Source organism: Amblyomma mixtum, chromosome 9, assembly GCF_055824585.1.
Source record: "Amblyomma mixtum isolate Tamu chromosome 9, ASM5582458v1, whole genome shotgun sequence".
NCBI lineage: Eukaryota > Metazoa > Arthropoda > Arachnida > Ixodida > Ixodidae > Amblyomma > Amblyomma mixtum.
Genome location: NC_143020.1, coordinates 110,484,475 through 110,501,692, shown reverse-complemented (window position 1 = coordinate 110,501,692; position 17,218 = coordinate 110,484,475). Strand labels below are relative to the sequence as shown.

Here is a 17,218-nt window from a genome sequence, read left to right as displayed (position 1 = left end):
ATATACGATATTGTCCCGTAATGGGTGGTTGTATAATACGCGGTCGTTTATCTGACCCTTATTTACCTGGACGGCCGCGTTTGTTTGCCGGGTGCGTGTGGCGTGAACTTGCTACAGACACCGGTTATACCGTATGCGATGCTTGAAAAGGCAGGCACAGAGAAATGGGTAAGAATAAGCCGCGTGAAAGAAGGGGGGGGGGGGGGGGGGGGGGAGGGAGGTTGGTGCACAAAGTGCAAGACGAAATTGAATGGTGGTCGTAAGTTCGTAAAACGCTCCTGTGCGGCGTGACAATAGGAAACATGGCTCACGCAATGTACGATGCAGTGCGTACTTCTAGAACACACAGTTACGAAATCGATGCCGTTATTTGTTGAAAACGCGTGGCAGCACTTCAGTAGTGGCGACCTTTATGTTACCGGCATCAAGGGGCACTATAGCGAATGTAGCATATTGTTGTACCAACACTCTTCCCACTTCGAGTTATTGACAAATTCGCTCTTGCCCTACCATATGATAGCCGTCCCGGCTAGCTTGGTTGGTGGAGCGACTGCTCTGGTATAGCGATGTTCCAGGGTTCGAACCCCGGACCGAAATTTTCTTTAACTACGAAGTTTCTGTGTAAGATGTATAGCTTTCCTTTGTAGCCGTATGGCTGTGGTTGGGTGGATACCATCGAGCAATTACTTCCTTATTACGTATGCATGTTATTGTCCAGATTAAACTGTGAGCTTTTATTAAATCACTAGAGCGCTTATTTACTTACAAACCGCGTAAACACAAGGGAGAGCGGTCGACGCTGGCGACCCGAACTGGGCATTATGTGAACTAGTGGCATGAAGTATAATGTCTCTCTTTCCATTTGTTCGCACCGGGAATTATTTTAATTTTCTGAATTGGCATTGGTATGTCAGTCCATCGGAACATTTTTTTAAGTGAAAAATATATATCTTGCGGTTTTTCAGCACATAACGCTTGTCAAGAAGTCTTGTGTTCTGGAATACAAATAGCGGTGTCACTTTTGTCAAGTGGCTTACATAACCAGTGCTCACAGGTGCACTTAATTTGCTTAGCTGGACATCTTCACTGTATTGATTTGAACAAGCATTGCACACAGAAATTTCTATACTTCATACATTGTAGAACAAGTGTTTTTGTTTTAGGCCAACATAGAGCTTGAATACAGTTTTCGGATAAAAAAAAATTCCATTCTTTGTTTCGAGAGTGAGCTTAAGCGCATGCTATTTGCGTGCGAATTTCCAAGTTCGCTTCTTTTTACGTACGCGACTGAACAGTCACAAAGCCACGGAAAAAGTCGGAACATCTTTTCGTTATGAGAGTATTTCGTTGTATGCATAGCAGCAGTAAAAACCGCGCAGCGGAGGAGATTGCAGAGGAGCCCTTCACTACGGCGTCTCTCTTAGCCTGAGTCGCTTTGGGACGTTAAACCCCATAAACCAAACCAAACCAAACCTTATCATTACCGCGCTACCTTTACTGCGCATGGGAACTGACGGCGCATGCGCGGGATGCTGCACAGGTGACATGCGCATCCATTCGTTAACTACGGATGCGGGCACTTGCACAGCCAGCGCCCAGCACTGGTGGTAACGCTATAACGGTACGCTAAAGCATTCGTTTAGCGTTATAGTGGTCTCCACGTTACGCTGGCGCTTCGAACTTTTTTTTTTTTCCAGCGTACCTCACGATATGCATCCTTAGAACCGGGAGCGCGACATTTATCGATTCGTTTATTACTTCCTTATCGATTTCCGGCGGTTCGTTCGCGTTCGCACCCGTTCGCCGCACAATGGAGCGCCCCGCGGCGATGGCTCCTGTCAAGCGCACGACCCCGCGACGGAGGCACCTTAAATCCGCGCAGCGCTGGCGAAGGCTGAGTGCAGGGCGGCGAAGTATGCGAGCCATACTTTCCTGCCCAGAGTAGCGTTTTCTCCATTCGGGCAGCATTATCACGAAAGGGACTTAGCCTGTAAGCATTGACTCATGAGACGTGTGGAAAGTTATACACCTCTGGTTGTTAGTTACGCGCCCTGCAGAGGGCGAATACCCAGCGATTCTGGACAAAAGCATTTTTGAGTGGGAAACCGTTTTTTTTTTATATAATGTAAGATTTCTTTATAACAATCTACGTATCCGTACATCACCTGATGGCATCATCATCATCAGCCTGACTACGCCCACTGCAGGGCAAAGGCCTCTCCCATGTCTCTCCAACTAACCCTGTCCTTCGCCACTTGCGGCCCCCGTATCCGCGCAAACTTCTCAATCTCACTCCCAAGGCACTCTTGTATTTTTTTTTATTAACATCTTTTCCATCGTCAAAAGCATCCCTATTGTTTTTCTATGGCAGTCTTAAGTACTCGATACGAGCGATAAAAACCGTATAAAAAGTAGTTTGATACATATAGTAAGAATGGACGATTGTTTTCAATATTTCCATGCCACTGTTTTACAATTTTCTAATTCCCAATTTTTTTTTTCTAGAATCTTGGATATGGGGTCGTAAGGGATGCGAGTGCTCTCTTCGTCCCCAATCCGCTAACCAGGGTCCACTGCGCGGCTGCCGCAGTGCTGCACAGAACTAAGCGACGCTGTGAGCGGCTTTTCGCCCTGCATACGTTCGAAGCCCGATGCTTTGAGCCGTACGTAGCGGGCTGACATAATGTCGCGTTCTTCTATTATTTTTGTTTTTCTCTTTCTTCACCGGCGCAGTGAACGTAGATGACACACGCGCACAACGCAAGTACGCGCGCAGAAATCAATCAAGAGGTACGCATAGCGTAGCAAATTGTCATATGAAAATCTGAAGGTTTGCATGGCAGGGGGGGGGGGGGGGGGGGGGGGGGGGGGGGGGGGGTAGGGGGCTGGAGGTACTAGCCAGCTACCCTCTTAGGAGCTGTCAGATCCGACAGGCGCAGCTAAAGTTGGTGGCAGCTGCACACTCTTTTATTATATATTTTTTACGTGCCTTGTATGTGTTCTTTACTTCTGCCTTCTTTTCCATGACGCGCTGCAGTTTTGTTGAGCGCCAAAAAATGTCTCGCAACCCCCTCCCCCCTCACCCCGCCCAATTCCCCGCAAATCTTTATCCAAGTTGTCGGCATGGTCTCTCGGGACGCGTTGTTATGACTGCGACCGGGGAGTTCGACTGTGGGAACGTGCCGTTGTGCAGTGTTCGACCCCCATTCAGTGCGTCCTCTGTTCAGTGTACGTGTATGTGTGTTTCCTCTAACAGTCGGTCAATGATGTTGTTGAAGAGGGCGTAACTGAGGGCCTGTTATAAGCGAGCCGCTTCTCTCAGCATGCAGAGGCAGGATGCCGCCTGAAATCTTGTGTGGCTTTGCAACCGTATATAAGGAAACGGATCGAAGTTCTTCTCCAGTTGTGACAGCTGACCGTAAAAACTAGCAGTTGCTTGTGGTATTTCGTGAAAAACGCCGGTCTTACCGCTTCTGATTTGCCTCTTGAAACGAAGAAGAGAAAGGGAGATGGGGTGGTCAGATTTGTGCGCCCCTGTAGGCTCACTTTCGATGGAGGCGAACTGCAAAAGCGCCAATGGCCTGAGATTTCGATGTCGAAGAATCTTACTTGGTCGAAATTCATCCGGAGCCCTCCAATGTTCGACTTTCCTCATACCTCAAGTACCTTTGGCATCCAATGACTCATTAGGTATCGAACATTAACTTTGGAATTTCGGCTCGGAGTTATGGAAATTTAGCTGGAAGCACTTGCGGTTTGGGCGTTTTTCCAGAACGTGATGGTGATGATGACAGACATTTAGGCGCCAAGTCGGCTTAGACCAATGACGTCCTCGAGAATGGGCGTTTTGTGTTCGTGCAATCGAGGTGTGCCTGCTGATGAGCCCACTTATTGGGGAGGGGTCTGGATACATCTATCTCTCTCATTCCCTGGCCATGGAGGAAGATTACGCGTCTGACAGTTTTCTGGGGCCGTAACTGGCCTGCTCTTTTCCATACGTTTACCATGGCATACAAGAGGTCAGCCAATAGCCAGATGAGAACCTATATCTCATATTAGTACCATTCTCAGTTCCCTATGCCTTCAATTCATGCCTATGCCATAAAACCGGCGGTAATTCGCAAAGGGGCGTATAGATGACAGAGGGAATTAACCTGGCTCTCAAAAACACACCCATAGCCCGGCGTGTATTCAGTGTGTCCGCCAGGATCGTCTCCGCACATGCCATCAGAAGAGAGTTCGCGTGTTGCCGTTTTGCTCGTATCGTGGTGGAAGATACGAAAGGCCGAACAAAAGCTTTTGCCGTTTTGTCCATACGTAACCACGCTATGAATTGCGTGAAAGTGATCTTCAACCCGGAAGAGGAAGGGACCTTTCCTTTTATTTTACAGGGCAAAATGGCGAGTAGCATGCGCCGAGGGCATGTATTCGGCGTCCCACGAGACGGTGGTGTGCCTGAGGACCATTAGGCTCTGGTGTGGCAGCGACGATCCACACTTTATCACTTTTTTTTATTTCATTTCCCCTTCCGCTTAGTTTCGCGCGAGGTTCTTGGCACCTGAACCAATCACGCTTCTACTGACAGCCGCTTTCTAGAGCTTTGTTTAGTATTGTAGTGGACCAAGGGACCACACCCGGCCACGTTGTTAACTTTGTTTGCTTAGTGCTTGTCAGTAATTATTTTGTTCATAACCTGGAATCTGCTCTTGCAGGCTCTAGTTATTTATTCTGTTGACTCTGGGGCTTATTGTTTTCTGCTATGGCGTCGAACTTTGAAGAGTAAAATAATCTCCTTTTTTTTTTTGGGGGGGGGGGGGTAACGTCTTGCCCCTAAAGTCCTTCCATTTGCCGGTTTAGGTTTGTAGAGAACCCATATCCACGCACATTATATGTTACAGCGGTGTGCCGTGCATGAGCTTGGGGGATATATTATTCGCAAAGCGTTGATAACTGCTCGTTGTTTCAGCGCACTCAGCACAAACGCTAGCTAATGACCCGCGGCACGCAAAGACGGGCTGACGTGCACAGCCATCTGTGGGAGCAGCTCTGAACTAGGCGGCTCGACATCGGCGCGCACAAAGCGGCGACGTATGTGAGCGTGACCAAAGCTGATTTCTCTGACTCTGCGATAGATGGCGCCACGCTAGTCAGGCCGACCAGTGGTGTAGCCTGTTTCTTCGCGGCCGCGCGGATCTTGAGTATAGAATGTTGACGACGGAGAAAAGAACTATAAGACTTCTAGCTTTCCTGTGGGGCTAGAAAGTGATAGCGGTAACTATACTACCCCTGCCTTACACCCGCTCCACTGAATGCACTCAGCCCCTGGAGCTTTATAAACGGTGGCCCCAGGCGCATTTTGACCACGTGACCAGAGATGGAACGTTCCCTGATGGAACGTTCGCTCCCAGTAAAAATAAAGATTCAATTGCTCTAAAATGTGGAATTGAAATCACTTGAATTTCACTTAGTTTCAATTTTTTTAAATGGGTTCAAACTGTGTTTTTGGAAGTCCCTTCCACTAATAGTCGCCTCTCTATAATTGGAACTCGAAGGGTGCCGACAGAATTGGTTCGAATTATAAATAGTTCAATGCAGTTGTGGTTCTTCTGGGTTTAATGGTACACAGGCGACTATGGGCTATCATGTGCGAAACGCTTACAAACGTACGGTTGGATTTTGCGACACAAAACAACTAAGAACAGAGAAAGCCAATTTTTAACTCCTATATCGCGCCACGCCTGATGTGACAATTTTTTCGTATGACACTTTGTTCTTGATCACTTAAACAGTGCTTAACTAGCGCTGTTCATGTAGTGATTTAAGCCGCCATTATACAGGGGTACCAAGAGTGAACAGTATACAGCAGACATCAGTTTCACACAACAGTCGCAGTAAACCGCACGCCAATATTGGCCTTCAGTATCGTGATGCTGATCTGGATTGCGTCTCTAGTGTCATCAATGAATCATGAACAGCTTCTGTATGGGATCGCTTTTGTCGGGGAGCAAAAAAAAACAACATATGAGATACGCTTATGTTCCGCTTTAAGAGTGAAACTTGATAGCGCCCGTTCCTTACAACATCCACGTGACGGCATCTCTCTGCGCTGCTCATTGAGGTCCCCTTGAGGAATGCCGACTTTCGACTGCGCTTCCACCAAGACAAACGATGACGTCACGCTCACTCACAGCGCTCCTGGTGGCCTCCGTCAGAAATGAAAGCCTACGGAAGGTTTTTCCCGCACTAACGACGCGACAGCGACGACGCCGGCTTTTCCGCTTCACGAGCTCCTTAAGGCTCGTGTGTAAAAAACAAACAAAAAAATAGATGGGCATTAGAAACGGCGATCGTGGCCCGAGAGACTCAAAACCAGAATTGGGGATTAAATGAATGCTGTATGAAGCCTTTATTATTCCATACAAATTTAATATTTATATTTAGAGACCATCGCGCTGGCGAGTTTAAAAAATGCAGGCCTTCAGCACTACCAACAACGAACTGGATATTTTCCGGTAGGGCAACTATGTGCCAGCCGCGAATCTAATGCACTCAGCTTGAGCATCTCCTCAGGTTTTCTTCTCCGAGTATTCAGTGGGTCACGTGGTCAAAATATAGAACATAGCTCTCTCTCGCCTCTATATACATAAAAAACTATATCTTGCATGCTTCTTCAGAGGAAGGACACTGTGTCTCTTCAGACCTCGATCGCGGAACAAGTGTCCCACGCTTAGAACCCACGCCAGTCTCCGAGCGGGTGTTTGTCGTTTCTCTCCCAGCGTGCGCCTTCCTCCGTCCTTCACTTCCACTCCTAACATTCTGGCCCCGTTTTTGTTCCCTTAATTTCACTTAGCGCGCTCCAGCCAATTAAGAGCGTATACTTCCTCTGCTACCTCGTCGCTACACGTAGCTTTCACTCTGTTCAACGTGTTTGCGTAAAAAGTTTCTCGGCGCGTGTCGCAGCACGTTGCTTACCTCTTGGCACAAATTTAATCTAGACGCAGCGGAAACAACAACAAAGCGAGGAAGTGCGGTATCTCCAGCTTCCAGGGCGTTAATAGTTTCGTCCGTGCTCCCCACTGACGGGAGCCATGCGGACAAGTGGAACCGTTGAATACTTTAAGGCTGCGCCGTTAGGTTGGCCCGCTCCGTTCCCTGAAGCACCCCCGCCCCGTCCTCCTCAGCCACTTCCTGGCGACAGCCGGGAAGTAGTTTATTTGTTTTTACATTATTCGTCACGTGCCGTGAATATTGCAAGCACATGGGCTAGCTGGACAGGACGCCGGAAGTGTGCGTACGCCCGCTGCTGTCTCGTCCCCGGGCACTTCCCTTCCGTTCTTATTGCCCCATTGCCACTGTTCTTGCTCAGCTGTGACCGTTAGGGGAGTTTTTCCCCAAATCCGCCTGTGTTTTCCCTGCGGAACGTTTGGCGTCTTGCCCGTCCTGCGCACTCGCTGACACGTGTCCGTGGTGGGGTTCTTTTTTTTTTCCTTTTCAGAAATGTTTCCACGTGCAAAAGGACGAGCTAATATGGGACATCAAGCAGCACATCATCTCATCGCTGCCTAAGGTGAGTTTTGTGCCAGTCTTTCGACTACTATAATGTATATCCAGGACTCCATTATTACGATAGTTCGGGGATTTTGTTATCAAAACGAATCGTGCTGTTATATAAAGCGGTGAGCAGTTGGGAAAGGCGTCCCAAGAAGAGAACAAATTGTAGAGAAAGAAAGACACTTAGGCTAACCAAACTTAACTACGATCGCCTACTTCAACAAGCGGCGGATGGGTAGAGACCAGCAAAGACAAGGAAGATTAGCGGAGCAGTGAATATATGAGGATACATATGTGTCACAAAATGCCTTTAAACATACCTGCAGATCAGTCGAGGGCTCATGATACTGCAGGAATGGTTGGATTAACAATAAGAAGGAACGAACCTTGTGAGGGGAAGGCTAGAGAGCCTGCGTTAGGAACGAAGAGATGGGACGTTATTTTGAGCCTAGCGTATTTTAGGTTGGCATGGTTAGTGCAACTCAGAGGGCTGAGATGGTAGGCGCCCGTAACCCGACGCGCGTGTCAGGCTAACGTTGGTGGCCATGGCCACCTTTACTGCGGGTTTCTGCGACATAGGGAGGCGATTATGTGCGGTTTCAGTTTCTTTGTCTCCAGAAACATGTATGAGGTGTGAGAGGGCTCCTGGTGATGCGTTTGTGGTTCGTGGGTTCTGCACAGCTTTTTGTAGTATAGTTCCAGCAGTTATGCAGGTTGTAATGCATTCTCCTTCCAGATGCACGCTGGATAGCGGGAGGTACATGCAGGTTCACACTCCAGGCAGCTTCTCACACCGCTTGCACATTTAGCACGACGTAAGGTATACGAGTTCGAGTCCGTAATCCCTGGCGTCAGTCGTTCGATCGCAGTTAGGCTGTTTACAAGGGCTAGGTGCAAGGAGTTCCTGAAATGTGCAATGTGCTCTCAAAAACAAAGTTCAAAGATGTGGATCTGCGGCAAAACAAAACATCTTTGTGTTGCCTCACTAATCATCCAGCTGGCATTCCTTCCGGCGGGTAGAGAACTTATAAGTCCTGTCATCGCTCTATGCTCTTCATTCATCTGCATTACGTGAGAGCGCCAGTAGAATCTTTTTACACGCAGTTCCTCATCCTATAAACTCCTGTCCTGGACTGTATACCTGCGAGAGGCGTCTTTGAAGGGAATGAAAGTTTAGGGGTGCTGTTGCTGTGCTCCATTAGATGGCCAATAGCCGTTCTTAAGCCCTGTACACACGTGCCGTGTTTCAGGAGGTGAAGGAAGGTTTCAACTACGGCCTCTACTGCCCTCCGGTGAACGGAAAAGCCGGCAAGTTTTTGGACGAAGAGCGGCCGATCGCTGATTACCCTCTCTCCGACGCTGTCGCCTACCTAGAGGTGAGCGCTCATCTCTCCTGCTGTTGTCGCTGTTGGCACAAGTCTGTCTATGAAACAAATGAACAAAACGATTAAAGTGAAATGATGGCTTGATGCATTAAAGTAGTGCTTTCGTGGACTTTGTGTTCCGGGAACGAAGCACAAAGAAATGCCATGGATGAACTATCGACGGAGAATGAACAGTGCAAGGACGGTTCTTCATCGCATTCAAACGGCGGTCGTCATTGTTTTCAACAAATGATTGATTATTAACACAAGGGTAAAATCTTGAAATGTTTGATCTTCCTCAACTGAAACCTTATATTGCTTTTAGCGTTTTGCTTAGCACCGTTGGTACAATAAATCCGCACTAAGTAGCAATGTCTTTAAAACTGGTAGAGGCAGAGATTATTCATTTCATTATACTTCACTGACTATATACGAAAGGATCGTCATAAACAGGACCAGGTTGCGTGTTACGTTTCCAGAGAAAAGCTCGAGACAATATCCAAATCGAGACAACGTCGAGACGTATCGAGACAATGTACAAAATGTATGCATTTCAAGGTTTTTGAGAGAGTTACCGTGGATTGCATGCTAAGAAAGCGCCCCGTTTAATATTACTTCAACCTGTACATTTCGCTGACATCACGGTGATCTATCTTTGATGAAGGTTACCGACGTTCTCTCGATTTGTGTGTCACGGTGCTTTTCTACTTGGGGGAACAATGACCTTAGTGGACGTGTTTTCTGATCCCTGTCTTTTTTTTTTGTGTCTGCTTGCAGTTGCGCTATAAGCGGCGAGTCTACAAGATGATCAACGTGGAAGAGAAGCAGATCAAGCAGCTGCACACGCGGGCCAACTTGCGTCGAATGCTCGATCATGTGAGCAACTCGAACGTCGAGAAGATCAGCAAGCTTTGCGCCAGGGGACTCGACCCCAACTTCCACTGTTTCGACACGGGAGGTCAGTGAACCGGCCACTCCGGCCAAGTCAATGGAGCACGTCCACGTTTGCGCCCACGGGAGGTGTTGCACTTTGTGCGTGATTGGTTTTCTTCTTGCCCACGGTTAAACAGATACAGAAATATATATAGCCAATGGAAAGTAGTGTGGTCATCTGCAAAGACACTATGGCGCATGCTCCGAAAATGCTGACGGTTGGGCCTACGCATGCGATACAGGTTTACTCTTCGCCTGCTGATGCCCCCCCCCCCCCCCCCCGAGGCTATTTTGCTTGGTTAACAGTGCTGTTTACTGATACTTCATACTAGAGACCTTTAGCATACCTTGTACCGCGTTACCGCCTGCGCGCAGCAAGTGCGCATGCACAAATTGCCTTGACGACGCCAGATGGCGCCAGGTACCCTGCAGCTGTAAAGTCACTGGAACTCTGAAAGTACCGCAACCAGCGGGCGGCGCACGGGCAACATTGGAGTGTTGTTGCCAGAGGTGGTCCAGCGCGGCGAGCGCGTCGTCTGCTAGGCGAAGAAGGTCTCCCTTGCGGCCGCCTTGCTCATCGGTTTTCCGCGAAAATTAATCAATGAAAGTATTCATGATTGAGACCTTAGATGAGGTGAGGGTTTCGAAAACCTTGAAAGCGTCGCACGACAGCTGCGCAGCCTCTCGTATTCTTTAGCCCACGGGTGTGAGCTAACAACGTAAGAAGCAGGCTTGTCCTATTTTGCTTCTTTGAGAGGCTCGCATATGCATGTTTTCGAGGCCCGGAAAACTTTATAGCCGACAGGCTGCGTACATAAGAGCGGGATATAGCAAAACGTTTAGTAAATCGGTTCACTTGGAAGTCTGATGCGTAGAAAACGTTCCCTGTGCGCTTGCTGTTTCGTACCTCCTGTTCTTCCCTCCGTGTGGTCAGTCGCCGGTCGGAGGCTTGTGGGAGGTAGTTGGGCGACCCCAAGGTCGACGACGGGTCCAACGCTCTAACTGTGCGGCCAGATAGCCAGATAGCATGCGGACGCGCTGTGGCTGTATTTCGATGAAGGCGAAATACAAAAACTCTCGTGCGCAGTGCGATGTAAGTACGCGTTAAATAACTCCACGTGGCAGAAATTCTCCCACTGCGCTCCACTTCGGCACCCTTCATAGCTATCGTGTCTTTTCGGGACGTTAAACTCTGCAATTTATTATTTTTTATTTAATCCTCATTAGCCAATATCGATGCCCAGCAGGGAAAAAATCTCGTAAAGCAACGTCTTCGAAGACATTTATTGCATTCACACTCACACAAACACACGACGCACACAGACACACGCGGTGCACAAAGACACACGCGCACACAGATACGCACGCAGACACACGCACCGACAGAGACACGAATACACAGACACACGTGGTTCACAGACACGCGCGCACACAGATACGCACGCATACACACGTACTGACAAACACGCATACACAGACGCACGCAGACACACGCATACAGACACACGCGGTGCACAGACACGCGCGCACACAGATACGCACGCAGACACACGCATACACAGACACACGCGCGCACACAGATACGCACGCACTGACAGACACGCATGCACAGACACACGTACGCACACAGACACGCGCGGGCGCGCAGCACACATGCGCGCACACAGAGACACGCACACAGACATACGATCAGATAGAGGCACAGGCACGCGCGCACACGCACACACACACACACACACACGCACACAGACGCTATACTGAACGTGCTACTTCATAAAACACGCCGTCCAACCGCCTCGGAAGCACTCATGGAGGAGAAGCACTGCGCCCCGTCGGCTCCTAGAGCGAGTGGACCATCTATGGAGGCGCCTAACCACGTGATCAAAACTGGCCAATAGGCGGCGCGGCGGCGAAGAGAAAACAGCTGCGGTACTTTCAGAGTTCCAGTGACTTTAGGCAGCTGCGCGCGCGCCTGCAGCATCGGGACCAATCAGCGCGTGCTCACCGGAGGTGGGCGGGCTCCCGGCACTCCGGTAACGGTAAAACGGTACATGGTATGATAAAGATGTCTGCTGAGACACGTCAGCTTTAGCGCGAAGGATGTAATAAGTTTTCGTGGGCATTCGTGTACGAATCCATAAAACGTCCACGCTTGCTTGGAAGGAGGAAAGCTGAGCGTGACGTCATCGCTTCAGGAGCAAGATGGCCTTGACTGGCCGTTTAGGAGTCTTGCGCGAATAAAGGAATATCGTTAAGCGGGTAGCGTTTAGCGTTGATGAGGGAACAGGCACTTATTGTCGTAAGCCACTGTGACTCCTGCAGCACTCTAAACGCAAATACGCCTATATGGGAGTAAGAAGGGTGTAAGGGAGTGCCCTAGAGGACGTCTTATTCTCTTTTTACTTCTTTGTGTTCAGGGTGTGTGGTGCGTCGCTTACATAAATAGCAAAACTTCTGAGTGCGAGTGTTCGTAAAATTTCTGAAAAGGAACGGCGGCTACTTCTGCAAGTACTCCCGGGTTGATGTCACTCGTCATCTCCATAAGTGAATACCTAGTTCGCGAGCATGATTGCGGGTACTGCTGTTATCAAAAACGAAGGGGTTTTGGTTAGTTCAACTAGTAATCCCGGCCCCGTGATTGTGAAGCTGATGACTGCTACAACACGCACACACGGTGCGCAGAGACTCCGCTGACTCTGGCGTCTGGCCTCAAGAGCCCCAGCAAGGTGATCATCGCGCTGGTGAACGGAGGGGCGCTGCTCGACTACCGCACCAAGGACGGGCGGACGGCGCTGCATCGTGCCGTGGAGAAGAACAACCTGGAGGCCCTCAAGACCCTGCTCGACCTGGGCGCGTCGCCAAACTACAAGGACGCCCGGGGACTGACGCCGCTCTACTACACCGTCCTGTGGAACGCCGACCCACAGCTCGCCGAGACGCTGCTACACGACCACGCGCTGCCTGGAGTCGCCGATCCTCAGGTGCATTGGACATTCGTGGTTATGGCTTAAATAAGAGGTACCTCCAGTGTGAAAGGGAACAATGTTTGAGCGCTAAATTAGTGATTACTCCATAATTATGCGTCACAAGCACAATTCGTACTGCTTTCTAACTAGTTTCCCTCGTGGCGTATAGTGTTCAGAATTCACCCTTACAAAAACAATTTTAGACAGTCTATAGACTTTCCATAAACTTCTGTCTATAAAGTCTATAGACTAATCCTAGAGAACAGTATATAGGCAATTCAAATGCTATAGACAGTCTATACACAATCTATAGATTTAGGACTATATACTTTTAGTAGTATTTTGTGGATAGATAGTCTATAGACTGTTAATAAACAAAAGAAAATATCTATAGGAAGGCGATAGAGTCTATAAGAAGTATATACACTGTCTGTAAACCATTTTTTAGGAGAATTTTCAACTTTAACGGAGAAATAGCCAAGAAATTTGTTTTCATGAAAACCGACTGTTCCTTTTCATAGCGGAGAGTCCCGTACGTGGTTACTTGGTGCAATTTCAATCAGCAATTGCCGAAATTGCTTTCTCATTTACGTCACGCGGAGTACTGAACTTTGTTTACGGACCAGAGCGCCTGTCCTTCTTCAATCTGAACGGTAATGCTGGCGTTCATGCTTTTCGGGGTGTTTCTGTAGTTGAGCCAAGCCTTGTGTAGCAAATGCTTTGTTATTGCCTTTAAATTACCTGCAGTTTATTAATGACTATCTGGCTTTAGAGTAGAGTGCTTGTACTTGGAATGCCAACAGTGATGTCGTGATGTTCTGAATTTCCCTGAAGCTTTGCAGTTGAGCGTTCAGGGCGTCCCAAATCATAACAATCGCGGCTTTGCTACTCGCACAAAATCATTTGCATGCTCGATATACCCTAAGCTGGCATTAGTTTCGTAACATTATTTATATTAATTTATTTGTTACTGTGCCCACCGAATGTTGAGGATTGTGTCTTTGTATGTGGTCCTCTTACTGGCCTTCACAGGCGAGGCCTGGCAAATAAGGACACATACAAAGAAAGAAATGCATCGACATTAGTCATTCGATACTGTAAAATATGCGTCTCAGGATTGTTCAAAATTATCAGCATCCTGGCCTTCAACAGCCCAAGTCAGAAGTTCATTCCACAACAGATTTGCGTCATAAAACACATAACGCAGCTAACTAGCGCTGCTTTAGTAGCGCTAACAGACGAAGACTAAATAAAGAGAGCGTAGACACCAGCAACGATGGAGGCACCAGCACTCGTGGCGTCTAACTCGTCATTAAACACCTTTGGCATGCCGTGTACCGTGTTACCGTTACCAGTACCAGGAGTCTGTGCGCAGCCACTGCGCATGCTCAAATCACCTTGACGGCGCCAGATGGCGCCAGCTACTCGGCAGCTGCGAGTGCGCCTGCAGCATCAGGACCAATCAGTGCGTGCTCAGTGGCGGTGGGCGGTCTGCCGGTACTCCGGTAACGGTAACACGGTACACGGTGTGCCAAAGGTGTCTATTTAGTCCCCGTCTCCTAGCGCTTGTATCATACATTACCATGTGATTGAGGAAAGAAAGAATAATGGAAGACAACACCCCTCTATTTTTCTCTGTCGTGGCCCAGGGCTGGCAAGAGGTGCACCAGGCGTGCAAGCACGGGCTGGTTCAGCACCTGGAGCAGCTGCTGTTCTACGGGGCGGACATGAACGCGCGCAACGCAAGCGGCAACACGCCGCTGCACGTGTGCGCCGTCAACGACCGGGAGAGCTGCGCAAGGGTGCTGCTGTTCCGGGGGGCCGATCCGGCCGCCCTCAACTACGCCAACCAGAACCCTTACCAGGTCGCCGTGATCGCCGGAAACCTCGGGCTGGCCGACGTCATCCGGAACCACAAGCCCGAGGACGTCGGTGCGTGTCATCCAATCGAGTCACTCTCTGGTCGCATCTTCTCCCACACATCCATTTCGTGCACATTGCACATCTCCACCATTATTCGCCGTTTTCACTTCATTGCCTGTTGTCTTTTGTCGCGAGCTTTGCCACCATTTAGTGCAAGGCTCTTGCTTCTGCCAGGAGGAACAGCTTGGCTCCGATGACTGTTAGGCCTAGTTATCGGGGACCTAGGCAACGTGTGGGTTAGGGTTTTAAAAAAATTTAAAGAGAAAATTCTGAAATGTACAGTCACTATAAATTAAAAGGACGCTTCTCGTGACCTTGGCAAAACTTGTGACAGTTGATCACATAACAGAGAGGTCATATCCACATTAGGCTCTTTGAAATATTTTTTCCAGGTCGTACATAGTTCATTCAAGCTTACACCATGTTCCAAACTGTCAGGTTAGCAATATGAAAGGCAAAATTTGTTTTTGGATGTTTTCATAAAGTATCCAAATTGATGTGGATTCAACTTTGGTGTTGTGAGCAGGGTATTCCACAAACAGACAGGAATTGTGAACAGGCATGGATGGTGTTCAGTAACTTTACACAGAAGTGGAAGGGGCCATTAACTGTCTCCTTAAGCAGAACAAGTAGTCTTGCATTGAATGTTCTCATCTTCATTACTGCACACATTATGAACGATGCACGATATGCATGCCCTTGATGTATTTGTTTCTTTTCATGGGGCACGTATGTTCCCACAAAAATGCATGCTCTGGGATATTAAAAGATTTATGCTTCATTCGTCATTTTTTCTTTTTGTTTGCAATAAAAAAAACCTGAAGGGATGATGGTATTATATAAATCTTATGATAATTCTTATGACTATTATGAGAAGTCTTATGATTTCTAAAGTACATATTTACTAGGAGGGCTCTGGTATGGCAGATCATACCTAGCTCTTTTTGTGCATCTGGCTGAGAAGATAATGAATCTTGCTGAAAGAGGTTATGTAGAATACCTATAAAGTTGCTCACTGAGAAGGTGTGAACTGAATTTGATTGATACTGATGGTCACGAAAATTTTATTAATGTGAAATGACCCTTAAATCTATTTACATTGCATAATGGGAGTAGACAGAGCACTGAAACTCGTAGTTTTGAATTAATAAAAATTTTGGAAGCTACCATTTAAAGAGTACTTCTTTAGTTCGTGGTGTTTCACATGAAGTCCTGCAGAAGACAGGCTGAATTTATACAAACCACCTCATTAAAAATGTAGTACAAGCACTTTAGCATAGATGGAAAAAGAACTATGCAAATAATGACACATGTTCTGTATAAGAAACTCATCACTAGAAGCACTTATCATCATCATCTGCTAAATGGGTTTAATATTTTGTGATGAATGCAAGTGATATAGAATAATGTTTTGGGAACAATGAAAAGAAACAATTGCTTAATTTTCAATGCAGTTGCTTAGTAGTATGTATCATATCTTTTTCTATGTGTGTGTAAATGTGCAGTACTTTTCATTTTGGGAAAATATTTAGAATCTTTCTTAATGTGTTTGCTGCCAACAATTAGCATTTATTGTGCTGTGAGGAAATGCAAGATTTTAGTATGTATAGACTCGATATAGTGTATTTTAATGCCTGCGAGGCTTTGTTTTCTGGCTAGAAGTAGGTCATAAGTCAAACAACAGTTTTCTCTGATTAGAGAAATGTCACTCATCTGGAGAAACAAATACATTTTCGTTGTTAGATTCTTGCCATTTAAGAATCTGTAAGCATCTGTGAAGTTTGACGGGGACATTGCTTAAGTAAGTTAACAGCATATCTTTATTTTGCCGATTGATGATTTAGTGCAGTAGTTGCCCAAGAAGTGAGCTTTGATAGAGCACATCTGACCGGCTTCTTATCAGCATTTTGTTCTCACTTAATACACACAGAAGAGCATGCAGTGGGTGAAATGAAACGGGTCCAGTGGGAACCATACCAAAATTGTTTGGCACATAGATTTGTTCGTGTCAAACTTCTCTCGAAGTTAAACATTGTTCTGAAATACTTCATAAAGCTAGAACATTACATAGGTAGATTGGGAAGCTAAGGTGCTCATGATTTCGTTTTTGCTATGCGGATTTTAGCACAAAGCTTTTAATTGGTGGTAGATAAATTTACAGCCCGTATATATCACATTTTATGTGTATCACATTTAAATGTTTGTCTTGTGAAGTTTTTCGCATCTTTGTGACTCATTTACATACAATCAGCAAAAACTGATTAGCTTTGGTGCTTCCATATATCGACCAAATCCTGATGTAAAGAGAACAACCACTATTATGCTTTTTACCTCTACCCGCACTCTGTAATGTTCACGGAGCATGATTCGCTTTCAAAAATGAATGTTTTTAGCGCTACTTCATCTACTCTGTTCAGTCGTTAAAACAAGTTATGTATCTCATAGAAATTTCTACATCTCGATTATTCTTACTCTGCGTCG

The 17,218-nt window shown here is 47.2% G+C and overlaps 1 protein-coding gene across 11 annotated transcripts in view; it reads left to right on the top strand.

Moving 5' to 3' along the window:
* The window catches only part of Prosap (SH3 and multiple ankyrin repeat domains prosap), a 207,351-nt gene that overhangs the window by 172,375 nt on the left and 17,758 nt on the right, over positions 1-17,218 (top strand). For all 11 annotated transcript variants that reach the window (XM_089561362.1, XM_089561361.1, XM_089561356.1 and 8 more), the window contains 5 exons: positions 7,496-7,567; positions 8,802-8,927; positions 9,693-9,873; positions 12,531-12,829; positions 14,464-14,746. In XM_089561362.1, the coding sequence (XP_089417488.1) occupies positions 7,496-7,567; positions 8,802-8,927; positions 9,693-9,873; positions 12,531-12,829; positions 14,464-14,746 (961 nt within the window). The remainder of the gene's footprint in view (positions 1-7,495; positions 7,568-8,801; positions 8,928-9,692; positions 9,874-12,530; positions 12,830-14,463; positions 14,747-17,218) is intronic.